The sequence below is a fragment of the Ranitomeya variabilis genome, chromosome 3 (assembly GCF_051348905.1).
Source record: "Ranitomeya variabilis isolate aRanVar5 chromosome 3, aRanVar5.hap1, whole genome shotgun sequence".
Lineage (NCBI taxonomy): Eukaryota > Metazoa > Chordata > Amphibia > Anura > Dendrobatidae > Ranitomeya > Ranitomeya variabilis.
The window spans coordinates 254209761-254232677 of record NC_135234.1 but is presented as its reverse complement, the minus strand read 5'-3'; the positions used below and the strand labels follow the sequence as shown (position 1 = coordinate 254232677).

General features: G+C 44.6%; 1 protein-coding gene across 2 annotated transcripts in view; it reads right to left on the bottom strand.

Moving 5' to 3' along the window:
• KIF21B (kinesin family member 21B) overlaps positions 1-22917 on the bottom strand; it is a 637471-nt gene that overhangs the window by 91947 nt on the left and 522607 nt on the right. For both annotated transcript variants that reach the window (XM_077295392.1, XM_077295391.1), the window contains exons 29-30: positions 4198-4334; positions 2507-2687 (exon numbers count right to left, since the gene is read on the bottom strand). In XM_077295392.1, coding sequence (XP_077151507.1) covers positions 2507-2687; positions 4198-4334 — 318 coding nt within the window. The remainder of the gene's footprint in view (positions 1-2506; positions 2688-4197; positions 4335-22917) is intronic.

The following is a 22917-nucleotide window of genomic DNA, read 5'->3' as shown; positions in this document are numbered from 1 at the left end:
TTTGCTCTGATATAGAATCATCCTTTCCTGCCATTGTCACCACATTAGAGGAATTCACTAAAGTATCATACTACAAACTTAATGCCACTAAATCATTAGTTTTTCCTGTTTTGGTTCTGTCTGCGACTCGAGGATTTTTGGAATGTAAATACCCTTTTAAATAGGTAGATAAAGGGATCCCATATTTAGGTATAGTTCTTACACACTGTAAACAACTTATAGAGAGAAACTTCTCCAATATACTGAAAGAGACCAAGTCAGAATTAGATGAATTTCAATCTATTCCAGCATCTTGGATAGCCAGGATCAATATTTTTAAAATGATGGTGCTCCCTAAGATTTTATATTATTTTAGGTGTATTCCAGTCAAAGTTCCTATTAGATTTCTCTCGTCTCTTCAAAAAATGGCTAATCAGTTTATTTGGGCTCATAAAAGACCGAGGGTGGCTAGAAAGTTGATGTATTACTCGTATGATGCAGGAGAAATGGGAGTCACTAACTTGCTTGCATACCATACGGCGGCAGTCATTGTTGGGGTAAGAGACTGGTGGTTAATGGATAATGCTCATATGTGGCTACAGATTGAAGCATTTTATGCTTGTAGGGGCTCAACCCGTCATACACTAGAAAGTGAGACGATTAAGAAAACTTTGTTTATCCCACCCCTTCCAACGATGGCAGCTACTATAGACTATTGGGGACAAATAGCCTCGAAGTTATTAAAAATCCCCCTCACCGATGTGTCTTTGAAAGCTCTTGAGCAGCATATCCCTTACATTGGTCTGCATAACTGGATCAATGCAGGGGTTGAAACTCTTCAGAACTTGATGGATGGTGCTCTGAACCTCCTTCCCTTTGACCAAGTGTCTTCAAAGCATCCAGCTATACGACACCTATTTTATCAGTATTTGTAAATCAGGCATCTGATCCATACATGACCAGAGTTGTCGTATTTTAAGACTCTCTTGGACCACAGGGCTAATGGGTATATTCTAAGACCAAGGTCAGGATCTAGGGGCATTTTCATCCTATATAGTGCTTTGAATACACCAGCTGTTGATACTAAATGACCATATATGATTCGGTGGGAGAGGGAGCTAGGCATATCCCTTGACCTGGAGACATGGAGGGCGGGTTTAAGAGAGGTGCAAAGAGTATCATCTTGCCTAAATCACCTGTAACAGTTAAAAAAAAGTGCACTTAAGGTGGTACCAATGTCCGGCGCAGTTAGCTCATTTTGGTCCTAACCAATCTCAGGTGTGTTGGAGAGGTTGTGGGCAAAGGGGGACACTGGGTCATATGTGGTGGTCATGTCTGGTTATAGCTCAATTTTGGGTAGATATTGGTGATCTAATACAAGAGGTCCTTGGGGTACAGTTGGTTTTGGAGTCCAACATGGGAGTCTTACATATTGGAATAGATAAAGTACCGCAGGTGCTTAGAGGTTCTTTATCGCATATTTTGATCGCAGCCAGGTTAGCTCTGGCAACTAGGTGGAGGGGGACGAGTTTGCCATCCATAAAAGAGGTAATTGAGAAAGATAATATACATTGCCAATATGAATTGCCATTGGCTCATTCCATCTCAGTCGAAAAGAGAAATCAGGCCAGAGGTCAGCCCCTTTTCATTGAAGATGTAAAACCTTATTTGGCCTTATGATTATGAAACTTACATTATTGGGATTATGCCATCACGCTTTATCCCGGGAGTTCCCGTGATGTTACTGTTGGATGGTGAAGAAGTCATGTGTACAGGTACCTATTGTACTTTGTTATTGTATGTGTTTATGGGTTTTGTTTGACCCTTTGTGTGTTCAAACATTTTCTGAAAATTTAATGAAAAAAAAGAAGGCATTTGTACGACATTGGACTATGGACCAGACAACCAACTATACGTGTTATATTAACCTCACGCCGATGATTTCAAAGGCTATCATGGCAGAGTGAGATAGCAATGAAGGCTGGAATGGAGGCCTTTACTCTTTGGTCCCGCTTTTGTCTTGGACACAATAACAGCTGGACATTGATCCGGGGACCACATGGGCACAGCCATGCAGAAGTCTTTTCGAGGGAGAGTCACATCGGTCCTATGCCCGGGATTATGGTCTAGAGTGGCATAAAGTACAGTAGCTGGACCCCACTAGTCTCCATTTCAGGTATGCTAACAGCTCAGTGTCACATTGATTTGGCCATGGAATGAGAATTATGGTAATTTCACCAAAGTGTCCCAAGGACCGGTTTTTAACATAACATTTTTCACATGGCTACTGTGAGTAGCCTACATGGCCCAAAAGTGATACTATAGCCTGCAGCATCTCCAGACTTGCCTCTCAATTGTAAATTGGCTCTGCCAGCAGCAGATCTTGATAATTTGAAATATACATATTTATATGCATATTATATCTAATGGTCTCCAAGTTCCCACAAATCAGCCATTACTGTATGCTTGGATAATACATAAGATAATAAGTAACATTTTTGAAGTAAATTAATTTTGCTCAACTCACATTAATGTCCGCACACAACGTGCAGGGTCACGAATGTCCCACACACGTACACATGAAGCAGATGCAGTGAGCACCAATCCAGAGATAGAACAGTGCTTCACAGATACCACATTGTGAGGATGGCCACGCAGAGAGCTAATCTCTTGGCCTGTCACTAGGTTCCATAGCTTGCAGGTACGATCTAAAAAAAACAGTAATAGAGGCAAGAGATATCAAAAAGCTTTGAATTAATAGTACTATAAGACAAATAAAGAAAAAAATAACATAGTTGATTGCAAAAGGTCATTTTTCTAAACAGAAACCGCTCCATAATGCAATATTTCCACCTACAGCTGTTAGAGGCAAACCATGGCACAGCCATTGTCTGCGGGTATAAGACAAGCTCAGTCCATGAGCCTGCTCCATATACCCACTTTCGACTTACGACGTACATTTATGGCGGATATCAGTAAGGAGTTAACAAAACAAACATTTGTAATTACGTCTTTTATGTGGCTTCTAACTGCTTCAAAGTCACCAAGCAGTTAAAAGACGTGATTTGACTATTCTTTTTATTTTTATTGTTTTTGCTTCAAAAAAATGCTAGCATTCTCTTTATTGTTCTCTTCTGAATGCCCTTTTGTCTGCCATGTTACTACTCCTATGAAGTCCAGCCCTAGCGATACTTGCTGAGCTGCTTTGTCTTCTGATAGTGGCCGAGGCTTGGTACTACACATCAGACTACTATTCAAATTAATAGGAGGCGGATGTGTAGTACCCTACGGCATTCATTTTACCAGATCATGTTTTTGGAAAATTGTTAAAATGGTGAGAAAAATACAGTTTTTCTATTGTTTTGGGGGCATTATTTTTGTAGCAAAAATGACAACATGATTTTAAGATCAGTATGATTATGGCGATACCAAACCTAAGTTGTTACAAGTTTAGTGGCTTAAAAAATTCTGAAATTTGTGAAATAAAATTGGTTTGTGTCACTATTCTCGTTTTAGGGCATGTATTATATTTTCATCAGTTTTTATTGCAATTTGTGTAAGAACGTTGATGACAAAATAAAATAAGCAATTTTATATTTTGATGAATCAAACTTTTACGGATGTGGTTATACATAATATGTACATTTTTTTATTTTTATTTTATTTGTAACTGGATTATGTTTGTTGGCACTTTAATATTTTCTTAAACTTTTTTTTCCTATATGTTTTTTTTTAGTTACCATAGAGGACATGAACCTGTGATTATTTTACCACTCGTACTGTATACTTTAATACTGCAGTAAACTGTAAAAAGTATGGCCTCCTATGAAGCTTAGCCCGTGGCTATGCTTCACAGAAGAACCAACAGCAACCCACAAAGGTGTCGAAGGGTGGTTGGAATGAATGATCAAGCAATATGGCGGTGTTAACATTTAGGGGTTATCAGCAGCAGTTGGGGCTAGCTTCAATTGCTGCTGTTAGAGAAAAAGATCCCAGCACAGGTATTTGGTTTTCTTAACTTAGAGGCAACCCAAGTAAGAACTGCACAGAATATACAAACGCCAAACAAATGTTGCTCTTGGTTGGATTACAGTCTAGAAACATTGTTTTGCCAGACAATTGTGCTCACCACAAATCAACTGTGCTGCCCAATAATACAAAATTATTTGATAATTCATTCAATATCAGGTCTGAAATTTTATCACTCTCTTTTCTCACCTTTTGATCCAGTAAATAATAATTCTTCAGTAGCATCTACACAGAGTACCGGTTTTGTATGCCCTTCTGCCACAGCTATACATTGGAGTGGGGCTGTTCTGGACCCTTTAACACCACCTACAGGTGTAATCACACCCCTGTGTGGCAGAAAATATAAAATATTTTTATACCTAGAGGCATAGAATAAAAAAATTAACTATATATTTAGCAACATTTTTAGTCTAGTGGTACATAGTGATATGTGTCACTTCACACTGAAAACCCAGTGACACATTGCAACATAGGAGCTAATGAATTCCTAGGGTGTCGCTTTGCGACCTGCAACACATGTTTCCAATCGTACTGGATTTTCTGTTGCTGGTCTCAAGTAACATTTAACACATTTGCCACAGATGTCAATACAAGTCACATGTAACTTATAATTTGTCTGCAACTTGGCTGTTTTATTAGGCCTCCTTCACACATCTGTGTTTAAACACCTACGTATAAAAATGGTAACATTGTCATCAGTGTTGTGCATCCGTGTGTCCATTTTTACCATCAGTGTGCCATCAAGGTGTCTGTTTTTACCATCAGAGTGTCTGTGTTTACCATCAGAGTGTCCGTTTTTACCATCAGTATAACATCAGTGTTTTTCATGGATGAATCAATAGATAAAGAAATGATAAAGCTTCTCCTATTCTTTCCAATGTTAAACATGTTCAGGACACGTACAATACTCGGATGCCATCCGTGTGCTGTACGTGTTTTACACGGATCTATAGACTTGTATGGGCCCTTGTCATCCGTGCTGCTAGAAAAAAAAATGTTTCCGTGTAGTTCTTACAGACACAGTGGTCCTTGAGAAAACATGGACATTTGCATAGCAGCATAGGTTATAATGGGTATATCTTAATATATACTTACCTTGTAATGTCTTCACATCTTGTTTCTTCCAGATGCGTCCGAATCCCAGAATTCCAAGAGGCAGTAGTTCACTGACTGTCATATTGGGACACCCAAGTGATGGGTGTCTCGATATGGAAACTGCTGGTGGTACCAGCCTCTTGTGCGGTACCTCCAGTGTAACACCATCGCACCACACACACACACACACGCAAACACACACTGTATGTGCCATACGCACCACACATGCACACTCTATATGCCGTAAACAGCCTCTTGCGCAGTACCACCGGCGGAACACCATTGCAAACACGCTGCCGGGATTAGTCAAATGATGCACTGACCGCCACCATCTTCGTACAGGTGGAGCGCATGCGCAGTTTTAATGTGACCGCCACTATCTGTCTGCACAAAGATGATTGCAGTCTGATTTAGTGCGTGAATTCCGCGCAGGCGCAGTGAATCATTTGGCTGATCCCGGTGGCAGATGCACGATGTGTCTACAGGCAGAGGAAGCCGGTCACATTAAAGGGGTTTTCCCACGAATGAAAGTTCATTTTAAAAATTGTCTGTGTCTGACCGTGTATGGAGCATATCACATCTCCTTGGCAGGGGAGGAATCAAAAGACAATACTGATGCAGTGCCCCGGGGTCATGGTCGTTGCAGTAATGTCATTCTTCCACCAGGGGGAGTGATGTTATGATTGAAGGCAATAAAGGATATCTCTTTACCAGGTAACACCAACACACTTCATACTCCAGTCCACCAGGGGGAGCTATGCTCCTATTTATTAGGGCACTCTTCACAATTAGGTAAAACTGGTGGTCTGGATAGGAAGTTAGGCAGAAGCTGGCTGGGCTTCACCCAGTGAGCTGCTATCTGAGCTCCGCTCAGGTAGTGGGTCCCTGACAGGGGTGGGATCCTTTCAAAGGCCTAGACAGAAGGCCACGGAGCTGCGCCTGCCCGACGTGCGGCAGTATCCTAAAAAAGAGACACTGAAGGAGGATTGTATTGTAGTGGGTGAGAAATGAAGTCGTAGCAAAAAGGAGAGGAAAACCAGAAGGAGTTCTGCCCTACACAGGCTGCCTGCTTCTGAGCTGCAGGATCCAGTAGCCAGAACACCGACGGAGCAACAGTCCTTTATGCCTTGCTCCAGAGACCGGCAGGACAGCTAATTCCAAGTTACTGATCCGCCCTATACCCAGGAGGCACGGTGGCAACTTGTGGAGGCTGGAGCGTGCTAGAGTCACTGTATAAAGCCTCAGGCCACCAGTCATACGGGTTTGTCCTATCTATCCAGGGGACAGAGAGAGACACAACATCTAGAACATCTACAACAGTTGTGAGGACCTTATGAGAAGCTCAGCAGTAAGGTACTACGACTCACAGGCGTTGGAGGAAGGCTACTGATTTCCACCTGGATAAGGGGACTCTGGATTTGCCTTCAGACCAGCCGGACTCTGCCTGCCCTGTGATCTGGTGCTCTGCACTGTGGACGCTGAAGCCTTCAGTAAAAAGGTAAAGAGACTGCAACCTTGTGTCCTCGTTCTTCACTGCGCCTCACACCATCCACCATCTTCACACTGGGAAGCCCTGGGGACACACTTCACCTGTGGGAAGGTATACTATCTAGCTGCCATAACATCACCCCAGCGGACCCCTAAGCAGCGTCGGTCACCTTGACCGAATACCACAGGTGGCGTCACGAACATTATCCCTTTAAAGACCTTTCCCCCATTTACAACAGACCTCCCGAGGGCCACGGACTGGGTCAGCCACCGTGACATCCCCCTTGAGAACCGAAAGGCCCGGTACCGAGTACTCCACTGCCCTATGGGGGCGATCCACTGACATTGCAGCAGGGGATCACCGAGGATTCATTTTGCCAGGTAAAATATTTCACTGGCTATTTTTAAACAATATTTTACCTCTGCGATCTCCTGCTTTAAAGTCAGTATTGTCTTTTGCTTCCTCCCCTGTCCAGGAGCTGTGGTATGTTCTGTACATGGTCAGACACAGACACTTTTTAAAATGAACTTTTATTCATTGGAAAACCCCTTTAAAAAACAAATATCAACGCCAACATGGCTCCTCCTAAAAAGTACACCAATGACAATGAAAGGAAAGCAGCAAAAGCACAATGTCAAAGACAACATCAGGCAAATGAGACTCTTGAAGAGCAACAGCATCGCTGGGACAAAAACAATGCATATAACCATAGGCGTCAAGCACATGTGTCCCCTGATGCAAAAGAGAGAGAGCACACAAGGGGGAGAGCACATGGGGTACACAGGTCAAAGAAGAGATGATTTGAGAGGAGAAGTGTTGTGAACTCTATTTTTGGGCTCCCTCTAGTGGTCACAAGCGGTACTGTGTAGTGTTGTCTTTCTGCAGGTTGCAGCATCAGCTGGTTCGTTATCCTTGGTTGGTTTCCTATTTTAGCTCACCTGGATACTCAGTTCCTTGCCTGCTATCAATGTATTCAGTGCTCTTCAGATTCCTTGTGTCTACCTTGCTCCCAGTCTCTCCAAGACAAGCTAAGTTTTTGTTTGATCATTTTTTGATTATCAGTGTTCATTATGTTTTTAGTCCAGCTCGCTAAAATGTGATTTCCTCGCTTGCTGGTTGCTCTAGGGTACTGAGTTTCTCCCCCCACACCGTGAGTTGGTGTGGGGGTTCTTGAAATCTCAGTGTGGATATTTTGTAAGGGTTTTTTACTGACCGCATAGATTCCCTTTTCTATTTTCTGCTATCTAGTATTAGTGGGCCTCATTTGCTGAATCTGCTTTCACCCCTGTGTATGTGCCTTCCTCTTACCTCACCGTTATTATCTGTTGGGGGCTTCTATATCTTTGGGGATTATTTCTCTGGAGGCAAGAGAGGTCTTTCTTCCTCTCTAGGGGTAGTTAGTTCCTCAGGCTGGCTCGAGACGTCTAGGATTTTTAGGCACGTTCACCGGCTACTTCTAGTGTGTTTGGATAGGTTCAGATTTGCGGTCAGTCCAGTTTGCCACCTCCCTAGAGCTTGTCCTACGTTTGTTACTTAGCTGGAGTAATTTGTGATCCTCAACCACTAAGGATCATAACAGTATAGCAGGCCAAAAAGTGTTTAATGCATCGCAGAAGTGGGATAAAAAGAATACCTGAGTACATTTTTTTTTTTTTTCCTCCCGCTTTTCCTTTGCTGCAGTCTGTTTAGCTTCTTTCATCCCCTTGAACTCTGGGTGGTTTTGAGCTCAGCTGCAGACATGAATGTTCAGACTCTGACTTCTAGTGTGGATCATCTTACTGCACGGGTGCAAAGTATTCAGGATTTTGTTATTCGTAGTCCTATGTCAGAACCAAAGATACCCATTCCTAAGTTGTTTTCTGGAGATAGATCTAGGTTTCAAAATTTTAAGAATAATTGTAAGTTATTTCTATCTCTGAGACTTCATTCCTCTGGTGATTCCGCTCAGCAAGTTAAAATTGTTATCTCCTTGTTGCGTGGCGACCCTCACGATTGGGCTTTCTCTCTGGCGCCAGGAGATCCTGCTTTGCTTAATGTAGATGCATTTTTTCTGGCTCTTGGACTGCTTTATGAGGAGCCTAATCTTGAGAATCAGGCAGAAAAAGCGTTGCTGGCTATCTCTCAAGGTCAGGATGAAGCAGAGGTGTATTGTCAAAAATTTCGGAAATGGTCGGTGCTTACTCAATGGAATGAGTGTGCCCTGGCTGCAAATTTCAGAGAAGGTCTTTCTGAGGCCGTTAAGAATGTTATGGTGGGGTTTCCCACCCTTACAAGTCTGAGTGATTCTATAGCTATAGCCATTCAGGTTGAGCGGCGTTTGCGGGAGCGCAAATCTGCTCATCCTTTGGCGGTATTTTCTGGACAGAGACCTGAGTCTATGCAATGTGACCGAACTCTGACCAGAATTGAGCGACAAAGTCATAGACGTCAAAATGGGTTGTGCTTTTACTGTGGTGATTCTACTCATGTTATCTCAGCATGCTCTAAATGCTTAAAAAAAAATCGCTAAACCTGTCACCATTGGTACTATACAGCCTAAATTTATTTTGTCTGTTACTTTGATTTGTTCTTTGTCGTCCTACCCGGTTATGGCTTATGTGGATTCGGGTGCTGCCCTGAATCTAATGGATTTGTCGTTTGCCAGGCGCTGTGGTTTTGTCCTGGAGCCTTTGGAATTTCCTATTCCTCTGAGGGGAATTGATGCTACGCCATTGGCTGAGAATAAGCCTCAGTATTGGACGCAAATGACCATGTGCATGACTCCCGTACATCAGGAGGTGATTCGCTTTCTCGTTCTGCATAATTTGCATGATGTTGTCGTTTTGGGTCTGCCATGGCTGCAAGCTCATAATCCAGTTTTAGATTGGAAAGCTATGTCTGTGTCAAGTTGGGGTTGTCAGGGAATTCATGGCGATACTCCGTTGGTGTCTATTGCTTCTTCCACTCCTTCTGAGGTCCCTGAGCTTTTGTCTGACTACCAGGATGTATTTGATGAGCCCAGGTCCAGTGCCCTGCCCCCTCATAGGGATTGTGACTGTGCTATAAATTTAATTCCTGGTAGTAAATTCCCTAAGGGACGACTTTTTTAATTTGTCTATACCAGAGCATGCCGCGATGCGGAGTTATATAAAGGAGTCTTTGGAGAAGGGACATTCGCCCATCCTCTTCCCCTCTTGGTGCAGGATTTTTTTTTGTGGCCAAGAAGGACGGTTCTTTGAGACCTTGTATAGATTATCGTCTTCTGAATAAAATTACAGTCAAATTTCAGTATCCTTTGCCACTATTGTCTGATTTGTTTGCTCGGATTAAAGGGTGCCAGTTGGTTCACCAAGATAGATCTCCGTGGTGCATATAACCTTGTGCGCATTAAGCAGGGAGATGAATGGAAAACAGCATTTAATACGCCCGAAGGCCATTTTGAGTACTTAGTGATGCTTTTTGGACTCTCTAATGCTCCTTCTGTGTTTCAGTCCTTCATGCATGACATCTTCCGAGAATATCTGGATAAATTTATGATTGTTTATTTGGATGACATTTTGGTCTTTTCTGATGATTGGGAGTCCCATGTGAAGCAGGTCAGGATGGTGTTTCAGGTCCTGCGTGCTAATGCTTTATTTGTGAAGGGCTCAAAATGCCTCTTCGGAGTACAGAAGGTCTCCTTTTTGGGTTTTATTTTTTCTCCTTCTACTGTGGAGATGGACCCAGTCAAGGTCCAGGCTATTCATGACTGGACTCAGCCCACGTCTGTTAAGAGTCTTCAGAAGTTTTTGGGTTTTGCTAATTTTTACCGTCGTTTCATCGCTAATTTTTCTAGCGTGGTTAAACCTTTGACGGATTTGACCAAGAAGGGTTCTGATGTGACTAATTGGTCTCCTGCGGCCGTGGAGGCCTTTCGGGAGCTGAAGCACCGGTTTTCGTCAGCTCCAGTCTTACGTCAGCCAGATGTCTCTCTTCCCTTCCAGGTCGAGGTTGATGCTTCTGAGATTGGAGCAGGGGCTGTTTTGTCGCAGAGAAGCTCTGATGGCTCTGTGATGAAGCCATGTGCTTTCTTTTCAATAAAGTTTTCGCCTGCCGAGCGGAATTATGATGTTGGTAATTGGGAGTTGTTGGCTATGAAGTGGGCATTTGAGGAGTGGCGACATTGGCTCGAAGGAGCTAAACATCGTGTGGTGGTCTTGACTGATCACAAAAATCTGATTTACCTTGAATCTGCCAAGCGCCTGAATCCTAGACAGGCTCGTTGGTCGTTGTTTTTCTCCCGTTTCAACTTCGTGGTCTCATACCTGCCTGGTCCGAAGAACGTGAAAGCTGATGCACTTTCTAGGAGTTTTGTGCCTGACTCTCCGGGAGTTTCTGAGCCGGCTGGTATTCTCAGAGAGGGAGTGATTTTGTCTGCCATTTCCCCAGATTTGCGACGAGTGCTGCAGAAATTTCAGGCGGATAGACCTGACCGTTGTCCACCAGAGAGACTGTTTGTCCCGGATAGATGGACCAGCAGAGTTATTTCCGAAGTTCATTCTTCGGTGTTGGCGGGTCATCCTGGGATTTTTGGTACCAGAGATTTGGTGGCTAGGTTCTTCTGGTGGCCTTCCTTGTCGCGGGATGTGCGTTCCTTTGTGCAGTCTTGTGGGATTTGTGCTCGGGCTAAGCCTTGCTGTTCTCGTGCCAGCGGTTTGTGTTGTGAAATTTGATTTTGGGCTCCCCCGGTGGCCACTGGTGGAATTACTGGTGTGCATCATCCTCTCTGTTCACCTGTTTCCATCAGGATGTGGGAGTCGCTATTTAGCCTTGCTCCTCTGTCACTTCCATGCCGGTCAACATTGTAATCAGAAGCCTTTCTGTGCATGTTCCTGCTGCTAGACAACTCCCAGCTAAGTTGGACTTTAGTCCTTGTTTGTTTTTGCATTTTGTTCCAGTTCACAGCTGTAGTTTCGTTTCTGTGTCTGGAAAGCTCTTGTGATCTGAAATTGCCACTCTGATGTTATGAGTTAATACTAGAGTCTTAAAGTAATTTCAGGATGGTTTTTTGATAGTGTTTTCAGCTGACCATGAAAGTGCCCTTTCTGTCTTCCTGCTATCTAGTAAGCGGACCTCAATTTTGCTAAACCTATTTTCATACTACGTTTGTCATTTCATCTAAAATCACCGCCAATATTTGTGGGGGCCTCTGTCTGCCTTTCGGGGAAATTTCTCTAGAGGTGAGCCAGGACTATATTTTCCTCTGCCAGGATTAGTTAGTCCTCCGGCCGGCGCTGGGCGTCTAGGGATAAAACGCAGGCTACGCTACCCGGCTACTGTTAGTTGTGCGGCAGGTTTAGTTCATGGTCAGTTTAGTTTCCATCCTTCCAAGAGCTAGTTCTTATGTTTGCTGGGCTATGTTCTCTTGCCATTGAGAACCATAACAGTTTGACCGGCCACAAAGGGTTAAATTAATTGACAGAGAAAGGAGAGAAAAGAGAAGTCTGCTGAAGATTTTTTTTTTTTTTTTTTTTTTTCCTTCAGTTCTGAGTGTGCTTGTAATTGAATCTCTTGCAAGTCTGCCTATATTGCAGCCTTTCTCTCTCTCTCTCCTTCTAATCCTGGAATGGCTCTGTGTTCACCTGTTTAAAATGGATATTCAGAGTTTAGCTGCAGGTTTGAATAATCTCACCACGAAAGTTCAAAATTTACAAGATTTTGTTGTTCATGTTCCTATATCTGAACCTAGAATTCCTTTGCCTGAATTTTTCTCGGGGAATAGATCTTGCTTTCAAAATTTCAAAAATAATTGCAAGTTGTTTTTGTCCCTGAAATCTCGCTCTGCTGGAGATCCTGCTCAGCAGGTCAGGATTGTGATTTCCTTGCTCCGGGGCGACCCTCAGGATTGGGCTTTTGCATTGGCTCCAGGGGATCCTGCGTTGCTCAATGTGGATGCGTTTTTTCTGGCCTTGGGGTTGCTTTATGAGGAACCTCAGTTAGAACTTCAGGCGGAAAAGGCCTTGATGTCCCTATCTCAGGGGCAAGACGAAGCTGAAATATACTGCCAGAAATTCCGTAAATGGGCTGTGCTTACTCAGTGGAATGAGTGCGCCCTGGCGGCGAATTTCAGAGAGGGTCTCTCTGATGCCATTAAGGATGTTATGGTGGTGTTCCCTGTGCCTGCGGGTCTGAATGAGTCCATGACAATGGCTATCCAGATCGATAGGCGTCTGCGGGAGCGCAAACCTGTGCATCATTTGGCGGTGTCTACTGAGAAGACGCCAGAGAATATGCAATGTGATAGAATTCTGTCCAGAAGTGAACGGCAGAATGTTAGACGAAAAAATGGGTTGTGCTTCTATTGCGGTGATTCAACTCATGTTATATCAGCATGCTCTAAGCGTACTAAGAAGCTTGATAAGTCTGTTTCAATTGGCACTTTACAGTCTAAGTTTATTCTATCTGTGACCCTGATTTGTTCTTTATCATCTATTACCGCGGATGCCTATGTCGACTCTGGCGCCGCTTTGAGTCTTATGGATTGGTCCTTTGCCAAACGCTGTGGGTATGATTTGGAGCCTCTTGAAACTCCTATACCCCTGAAGGGGATTGACTCCACCCCATTGGCTAGCAATAAACCACAATACTGGACACAAGTAACTATGCGGATTAATCCGGATCACCAGGAGATTATTCGCTTTCTTGTGCTGTATAACCTACATGATGTGTTGGTGCTTGGATTGCCATGGCTGCAATCTCATAACCCAGTCCTTGACTGGAAAGCTATGTCTGTGTTAAGCTGGGGATGTAAGGGGACGCATGGGGACGTACCTGTGGTTTCCATTTCATCATCTATTCCCTCTGAGATTCCTGAATTCTTGACTGAATATCGTGACGTTTTTGAAGAACCTAAGCTTGGTTCATTACCTCTGCACCGGGAGTGCGATTGTGCCATAGATTTGATTCCGGGTAGTAAGTACCCTAAGGGTCGTTTATTTAATCTGTCTGTGCCTGAACATGCTGCTATGCGAGAATATATAAAGGAGTCCTTGGAAAAGGGACATATTCGTCCTTCGTCATCTCCCTTAGGAGCCGGTTTTTTCTTTGTGGCTAAGAAAGATGGCTCTTTGAGGCCGTGCATTGATTATCGGCTTTTGAATAAGATCACGGTTAAATATCAATATCCGTTGCCACTGCTGACTGATTTGTTTGCTCGCATAAAGGGGGCCAAGTGGTTCTCTAAGATAGATCTCCGTGGGGCGTATAATTTGGTGCGAATTAAGCAGGGGGATGAGTGGAAAACCGCATTTAATACGCCCGAGGGCCACTTTGAGTATTTGGTGATGCCTTTTGGTCTTTCAAATGCCCCTTCAGTCTTTCAGTCCTTTATGCATGACATTTTCCGTGATTATTTGGATAAATTTATGATTGTGTATCTGGATGATATTTTGATTTTTTCGGATGACTGGGACTCTCATGTCCAGCAGGTCAGGAGGGTTTTTCAGGTTTTGCGGTCTAATTCCTTGTGTGTGAAGGGTTCTAAGTGCGTTTTTGGGGTTCAAAAGATTTCCTTTTTGGGATATATTTTTTCCCCCTCTTCCATCGAGATGGATCCTGTCAAGGTTCAGGCTATTTGTGATTGGACGCAACCCTCTTCTCTTAAGAGTCTTCAGAAATTTTTGGGCTTTGCTAACTTTTATCGTCGATGTATTGCTGGTTTTTCTAATGTTGTTAAACCATTGACTGATTTGACTAAGAAGGGTGCTGATGTTGCTGATTGGTCCCCTGCTGCTGTGGAGGCCTTTCGGGAGCTTAAGCGCCGCTTTTCTTCCGCCCCTGTGCTGCGTCAGCCTGATGTTGCTCTTCCTTTTCAGGTTGAGGTCGACGCTTCTGAAATCGGAGCTGGGGCGGTTTTGTCGCAGAGAAGTTCCGATTGCTCCGTGATGAGACCTTGTGCTTTTTTCTCACGTAAATTTTCGCCCGCCGAGCGGAATTATGATGTTGGGAATCGGGAGCTTTTGGCCATGAAGTGGGCTTTTGAGGAGTGGCGTCATTGGCTTGAGGGGGCTAGACATCAGGTGGTGGTATTGACTGACCACAAAAATCTAATTTATCTTGAGTCCGCCAGACGCCTGAATCCTAGACAGGCGCGCTGGTCGTTGTTTTTCTCTCGGTTTAATTTTGTGGTGTCCTACCTGCCGGGTTCTAAGAATGTTAAGGCGGATGCCCTTTCTAGGAGTTTTGAGCCTGACTCCCCTGGTAATTCTGAACCTACAGGTATCCTTAAGGATGGAGTGATATTGTCTGCCGTTTCTCCAGACCTGCGGCGGGCCTTGCAGGAGTTTCAGGCGGATAGACCTGATCGTTGCCCACCTGGTAGACTGTTTGTTCCTGATGATTGGACCAGTAAAGTCATTTCTGAGGTTTATTCTTCCGCGTTGGCAGGTCATCCTGGAATCTTTGGTACCAGGGATTTGGTGGCAAGGTCCTTCTGGTGGCCTTCCCTGTCTCGAGATGTGCGAGGCTTCGTGCAGTCTTGTGACGTTTGTGCTCGGGCCAAGCCTTGTTGTTCTCGGGCTAGTGGATTGTTGTTGCCCTTGCCTATCCCGAAGAGGCCCTGGACGCACATCTCGATGGATTTTATTTCGGATCTTCCTGTTTCTCAGAAGATGTCTGTCATCTGGGTGGTGTGTGATCGTTTCTCTAAGATGGTCCATTTGGTTCCCCTGCCTAAGTTGCCTTCTTCTTCCGAGTTGGTTCCTCTGTTTTTTCAAAATGTGGTCCGTTTGCATGGTATTCCGGAGAATATCGTTTCTGACAGAGGTACCCAATTCGTGTCTAGATTTTGGCGAGCATTCTGTGCTAGGATGGGCATAGATTTGTCTTTCTCGTCTGCTTTCCATCCTCAGACTAATGGCCAGACCGAGCGGACGAATCAGACCTTGGAGACATATTTGAGGTGTTTTGTGTCTGCAGATCAGGATGATTGGGTTGCTTTTTTGCCTTTAGCGGAGTTTGCCCTCAATAATCGGGCCAGCTCTGCCACCTTGGTGTCTCCCTTTTTCTGTAATTCGGGGTTTCATCCTCGATTTTCTTCTGGTCAGGTGGAATCTTCGGATTGTCCTGGAGTGGATGCTGTGGTGGAGAGGTTGCATCAGATTTGGGGGCAGGTACTGGACAATTTGAAGTTGTCCCAGGAGAAGACTCAGCTTTTTGCCAACCGCCGGCGTCGGGTTGGTCCTCGGCTTTGTGTTGGGGACTTGGTGTGGTTGTCTTCTCGTTTTGTCCCTATGAGGGTTTCTTCTCCCAAGTTTAAGCCTCGGTTCATCGGCCCGTACAAGATATTGGAGATTCTTAACCCTGTGTCCTTCCGTTTGGACCTCCCTGCATCTTTTTCTATTCATAATGTTTTTCATCGGTCATTATTGCGCAGGTATGAGGTACCGGTTGTGCCTTCCGTTGAGCCTCCTGCTCCGGTGTTGGTTGAGGGCGAGTTGGAGTACGTTGTGGAAAAAATCTTGGACTCCCGTGTTTCCAGACGGAAACTCCAGTATCTGGTCAAATGGAAGGGATACGGTCAGGAGGATAATTCTTGGGTGACTGCCTCTGATGTTCATGCCTCCGATTTGGTCCGTGCCTTTCATAGGGCTCATCCTGATCGCCCTGGTGGTTCTGGTGAGGGTTCGGTGCCCCCTCCTTGAGGGGGGGGTACTGTTGTGAAATTTGATTTTGGGCTCCCCCGGTGGCCACTGGTGGAATTACTGGTGTGCATCATCCTCTCTGTTCACCTGTTTCCATCAGGATGTGGGAGTCGCTATTTAGCCTTGCTCCTCTGTCACTTCCATGCCGGTCAACATTGTAATCAGAAGCCTTTCTGTGCATGTTCCTGCTGCTAGACAACTCCCAGCTAAGTTGGACTTTAGTCCTTGTTTGTTTTTGCATTTTGTTCCAGTTCACAGCTGTAGTTTCGTTTCTGTGTCTGGAAAGCTCTTGTGATCTGAAATTGCCACTCTGATGTTATGAGTTAATACTAGAGTCTTAAAGTAATTTCAGGATGGTTTTTTGATAGTGTTTTCAGCTGACCATGAAAGTGCCCTTTCTGTCTTCCTGCTATCTAGTAAGCGGACCTCAATTTTGCTAAACCTATTTTCATACTACGTTTGTCATTTCATCTAAAATCACCGCCAATATTTGTGGGGGCCTCTGTCTGCCTTTCAGGGAAATTTCTCTAGAGGTGAGCCAGGACTATATTTTCCTCTGCCAGGATTAGTTAGTCCTCCGGCCGGCGCTGGGCGTCTAGGGATAAAACGCAGGCTACGCTACCCGGCTACTGTTAGTTGTGCGGCAGGTTTAGTTCATGGTCAGTTTAGTTTCCATCCTTCCAAGAGCTAGTTCTTATGTTTGCTGGGCTATGTTCTCTTGACATTGAGAACCATAACAGGTTTGCTTTTGCCTTTGCCTGTTCCGAAAAGGCCTTGGACGCACATTTCCATGGATTTTATTTCGGATCTTCCAGTATCTCAGAAAATGTCTGTCATCTGGGTGGTGTGTGATCGTTTTTCCAAGATGGTCCATTTGGTGCCCTTGCCTAAGTTGCCTTCTTCCTCCGATTTGGTTCCTCTATTTTTTCAGAATGTGGTTCGCTTGCACGGCATTCCTGAAAATATTGTGTCTGATAGAGGATCCCAGTTTGTGTCCAGGTTTTGGCGGACTTTTTGTGCTAAGATGGGCATTGATTTGTCTTTTTCGTCGGCCTTCCATCCTCAGACTAATGGCCAAACCGAGCGAACTAATCAGACGTTGGAAACTTATTTGAGATGTTTTGTTTCTGCTGATCAGGATGATTGGGTGACTTTTTTGCCTTTGGCCAAGTTTGCCCTTAATAATCGGGCTAGTTCTGCTACTTTGGTTTCACCTTTTTTCTGCAATTCTGGTTTCCATCCTCGTTTTTCCTCGGGTCAGGTTGAGTCTTCTGACTGTCCTGGGGTGGATTCTGTGGTGGATAGGTTGCAGCAGATTTGGAACCATGTGGTGGACAATTTGAGGTTGTCACAGGAGAAGGCTCAGTGCTTTGCCAACCGCCGCCGCGGTGTGGGTCCCCGACTTCGTGTTGGGGATTTGGTGTGGCTGTCTTCTCGGTATGTTCCTATGAAGGTCTCCTCTCCTAAATTCAAGCCTCGCTTCATCGGTCCTTATAAGATCTTGGAAATCCTTAACCCGGTGTCTTTTCGTTTGGATCTCCCAGCATCGTTTGCCATTCATAATGTGTTCCATAGGTCTTTGTTGCGGAGGTATGTGGTACCTGTGGTTCCTTCTGTTGAGCCTCCTGCTCCGGTGCTGGTCGAGGGCGAATTGGAGTACGTGGTGGAGAAGATTTTGGATTCTCGTATCTCTAGACGGAGGCTTCAGTATTTGGTTAAGTGGAAGGGCTATGGTCAGGAGGATAATTCCTGGGTTGTCGCCTCTGATGTTCATGCGGCCGATTTGGTTCGTGCCTTCCACGCGGCTCATCCTGATCGCCCTGGGGGTCTTGATGAGGGTTCGGTGACCCCTCCTCAAGGGGGGGTACTGTTGTGAACTCTATTTTTGGGCTCCCTCTAGTGGTCACAAGCGGTACTGTGTAGTGTTGTCTTTCTGCAGGTTGCAGCATCAGCTGGTTCGTTATCCTTGGTTGGTTTCCTATTTTAGCTCACCTGGATACTCAGTTCCTTGCCTGCTATCAATGTATTCAGTGCTCTTCAGATTCCTTGTGTCTACCTTGCTCCCAGTCTCTCCAAGACAAGCTAAGTTTTTGTTTGATCATTTTTTGATTATCAGTGTTCATTATGTTTTAGTCCAGCTCGCTAAAATGTGATTTCCTCGCTTGCTGGTTGCTCTAGGGGACTGAGTTTCTCCCCCCACACCGTGAGTTGGTGTGGGGGTTCTTGAAATCTCAGTGTGGATATTTTGTAAGGGTTTTTTACTGACCGCATAGATTCCCTTTTCTATTTTCTGCTATCTAGTATTAGTGGGCCTCATTTGCTGAATCTGCTTTCACCCCTGTGTATGTGCCTTCCTCTTACCTCACCGTTATTATCTGTTGGGGGCTTCTATATCTTTGGGGATTATTTCTCTGGAGGCAAGAGAGGTCTTTCTTTCTCTCTAGGGGTAGTTAGTTCCTCAGGCTGGCTCGAGACGTCTAGGATTTTTAGGCACGTTCACCGGCTACTTCTAGTGTGTTTGGATAGGTTCAGATTTGCGGTCAGTCCAGTTTGCCACATCCCTAGAGCTTGTCCTACGTTTGTTACTTAGCTGGAGTAATTTGTGATCCTCAACCACTAAGGATCATAACAGAGAAGACAGCAGATGGGGAGAGAGTGAGCACACAGGGGTGAGAGAGACAGAGCACAGGGGGGAGACAGCTCAAACAGGACAGCACATGAGGGGAGAACACAGCACAGGAAGGAGAAAGACAACAGACAAAATATACATTTTTTAAAAAAATGTATAAAACTAGATGTGAATTTAGCTTTTTCTTAAAATTTTTCCACAATATCAGCAAAAAAAACAAACCCTGCAAAAAAGGATTATAAAAAATTGTGTAAAAATTAAGCCTCATGTATTGCGTAAAAAAAAGCCAAAAATTATTTAAATATCCAAATGAGAATGTTTTTTTAGAGCCACTAAAAGGGTATGTACAATATAACCTGTAAATTTACCTTGTTGTAATGGGGAAATAGATAAGTAATGAACGGGTTAAGTAATATTGTGAAAAGCTTTGTGGGGGCATTGATTCTAGATGGGAACCATATAAAAGGGCTGTATTAATGAATGTGGGCCACATAGGGGGCAGTATTAATATATGGGATGTAATGCGGTGGTGTCCTCTCTGTACAGTGAGAAGGCAGTGACCTGGCAAAAGTTCAAAATAAAGTCTTGCTAATGTTCAGCATACTCACAAACAGAAAGTAAAACAGATTCTTTGGATCGCAGCCAGGAAAACAAAGACAGTCCATGACCGGTGGCCGTAGGCAACTGCAACTTTCCCTTCCTTCCTGTGTTTTAATTGTATATAAGTTTGTTTTTTAATATGTCTTTGTATTGTATTTAGATTTTATAACCTGACCGGGATCTGATGTCCTTCTTCCCCCTTCTCTGAGAAATATGGTTTTCCCTACTAAAGAGCTGGCAATCATTTACAAGTGGAGTATAACTTCTGACTGCTTGGAAGATACACTCACCGGCCACTTTATTAGGTACACCTGTCCAACTTCTTGTTAACACTTAATTTCTAATCAGCCAATCACATGGCGGCAACTCAGTGCATTTAAGCATGTAGACATGGTCAAGACAATCTCCTGCAGTTCAAACCGAGCATCAGTATGGGGAAGAAAGGTGATTTGAGTGCCTTTGAACGTGGCATGGTTGTTGGTGCCAGAAGGGCTGGTCTGAGTATTTCAGAAATTGCTGATCTACTGGGATTTTCACGCACAACCATCTCTAGGGTTTACAGAGAATGGTCCGAAAAAGAAAAAAAATCCAGTGAGCGGCAGTTCTGTGGGCGGAAATGCCTTGTTGATGCCAGAGGTCAGAGGAGAATGGGCAGACTGGTTCGAGCTGATAGAAAGGCAACAGTGACTCAAATCGCCACCCGTTACAACCAAGGTAGGCCTAAGAGCATCTCTGAACGCACAGTGCGTCGAACTTTGAGGCAGATGGGCTACAGCAGCAGAAGACCACACCGGGTACCACTCCTTTCAGCTAAGAACAGGAAACTGAGGCTACAATTTGTACAAGCTCATCGAAATTGGACAGTAGAAGATTGGAAAAACGTTGCTTGGTCTGATGAGTCTCGATTTCTGCTGCGACATTCGGATGGTAGGGTCAGAATTTGGCGTAAACAACATGAAAGCATGGATCCATCCTGCCTTGTATGGAGCATCTTTGGGATGTGCAGCCGACAAATCTGCGGCAACTGTGTGATGCCATCATGTCAATATGGACCAAAATCTCTGAGGAATGCTTCCAGCACCTTGTTGAATCTATGCCACGAAGAATTGAGGCAGTTCTGAAGGCAAAAGGGGGTCCAACCCGTTACTAGCATGGTGTACCTAATAAAGTGGCTGGTGAGTGTATATGGGATTCAGCACGATGTTGCTGGGCATGCTGGGAAGATATCTGTTTGTTAATCCATATACTCATTTGCTGTACGGACACTGAGGGCTGACAGAGCTTATTTATTATAATGGCAAGTGTTTGTTATATGGGCATTAGATTCTCCTGCCAGTTCACATATTGACTCATTGGCTGTAACGATATATGGGGTGTACACAGACCTTCGATCGCTGCTGTAGTGCGCGTGCGCGCGTCTTCTTCTTGGCTCCTTCCCCCACTTCCGACAACGTCCTGCAGCGGGAGCGGGTGGGAACGGTGTGTTCTCGCCGGGCCCGGGGTTGGATACGACCGGGCGGGGGTGGGTGGACCCGGACGACGGCGCGCGCATGCGCCGAGTCCACACAGCACAATCATGCGAACGGTCAGGTGGTGTGTTACCAAGACTATTTAAAGGTCCTGTAGGCAGTAAAAAAACACACTTCCCCTTGAAGAAGCGAGGCCTAACGGCGGCGAAACGCGCGTCGGGGTGCGTGCAGAGGTCTACCTGCATCAGGTGAGGCATGTTTTCCTGAACCTCTCCACTCCCATGCATCTGATAGGAGGCACCTATTATGAGTTTGGGCCCTATACATATTCATGCATGAGATCTATGGTTTATTTCTAATAGTACTGATACATGTTTCTTGGAGTTTTTGGTTGGGATCTCTATGCCTGCACCGCAAAATAGAGTGCACTTTTTTCAATATATACCAGTCACCATGCGGTAGACTTATTTTGTCTGGTGTCTTTGTGTCATTTTTGTATGCACTGCACTGTCATCCTTTGACATGTGCTTAGGTTTTAAGGTATGTCTTTGTTATCAATAAAGTTTGTATAAAATCTTTTAAAAAAGCTTCCATTGTTTCTCTTGATTTGCATTCGCCTTTGTGTATGGAAGCACACGTTATTGTTCGGTGACTGATATCAGTCACCAAAATGAATCTGGAAATTTTGGTATTTAAACTGCACCACTATGTACGCTGGGGGTGCCAAGCTTTTGGCTCCACTTGGCCCGTGTTGCCTCACACAGGAAGAGCTCTGCAAAGCCTCCTGCGCGGTCTGCTTCCCAGACCAACACTAACTACCCCAAACCCTTCCTGCAAAGTTTTTTTTCTCTCCTCTGGAATCTGTGGCGATGGGCCACTTATAAGATCCGGCCTGGAAGAAATGGACCAGCCCCACTACCTTCCTGAAGTCCATTTAAAAAATAAAAGCCCATACCAGGTTTTTCTGAACTATTCCTTGACCACATAACCTGACCAGGTTCATGCTTACTTTTATTCTGCCTTGTGACTCACAGGCGTCCTGCTGTGACCACACGGCACTCCAGCGGATCTAATACGCTTCTGAGAGCATCCTGGGGTAAACATAGCGACCCTCGCAAATAACACTAGTCGTTGCCTCACAGGGGCTACATAAGGGGACAATATTACTGCATAGGGGTCACTGCCACTTGGAGGACATGCTTAAACAATAGGTGTCTAATATAATTTTATGCATATATTGTATGTTTTATAAATATTGATTAAGTTAGGGTATGTTTCCATGGTCAGGAAATGCTGTGGGTTTGACTCTGCGTACATCCGCAGCGTCAATCCCGCAGCGTCCAGATGTTACAGTATGTTGGAATTGGATTTCATGAAATCCCATCTCCACTATGCGTTCGGAGACGCAGGTGGCTGACCTGCGGATCCGGACATGCAGCGCGTCTTTATAGACTGCAGCATGTCTATTTACAATGCAGAGACCGCACGTCCCTGCAGCGTAAATGTCCCATAGACTAACTAGGTTTTACCGCATCTAATTATTAGTCACATGCATAATAACTGTGGAAACACAGCTTACTACGCATGCAAATTAATTTAAATAATCTCTTACCTTGTGACCACCGGACGCCCGCATCCACTGCAGTTCTCATGATGACTGACCGGTCACTCGGCAAGTTCTCACGGTCAGCTGATTGTGAGGACTGCAGTGCAGGTGACCGCCGGAGAGTTAACTACAAGCTCTGCTACATCTGGATGTCAGGCATCCAGATGTTGCAGAGCTGGACTTGTCGTGGGACACTCGTTATTAAGGACTACGTCGGAACAGGGAGTATTTTTGTTGGTTTATTATTTTATTTGTTTTGCAGGAGATCGAGGGATTCGGGAAATTAGCAGAACAATAAAGATGGGAAAACTGTGTGGTGTTTTATTTCATTAAAAGACTTTATTCTGGCTGAGTCTTTACTT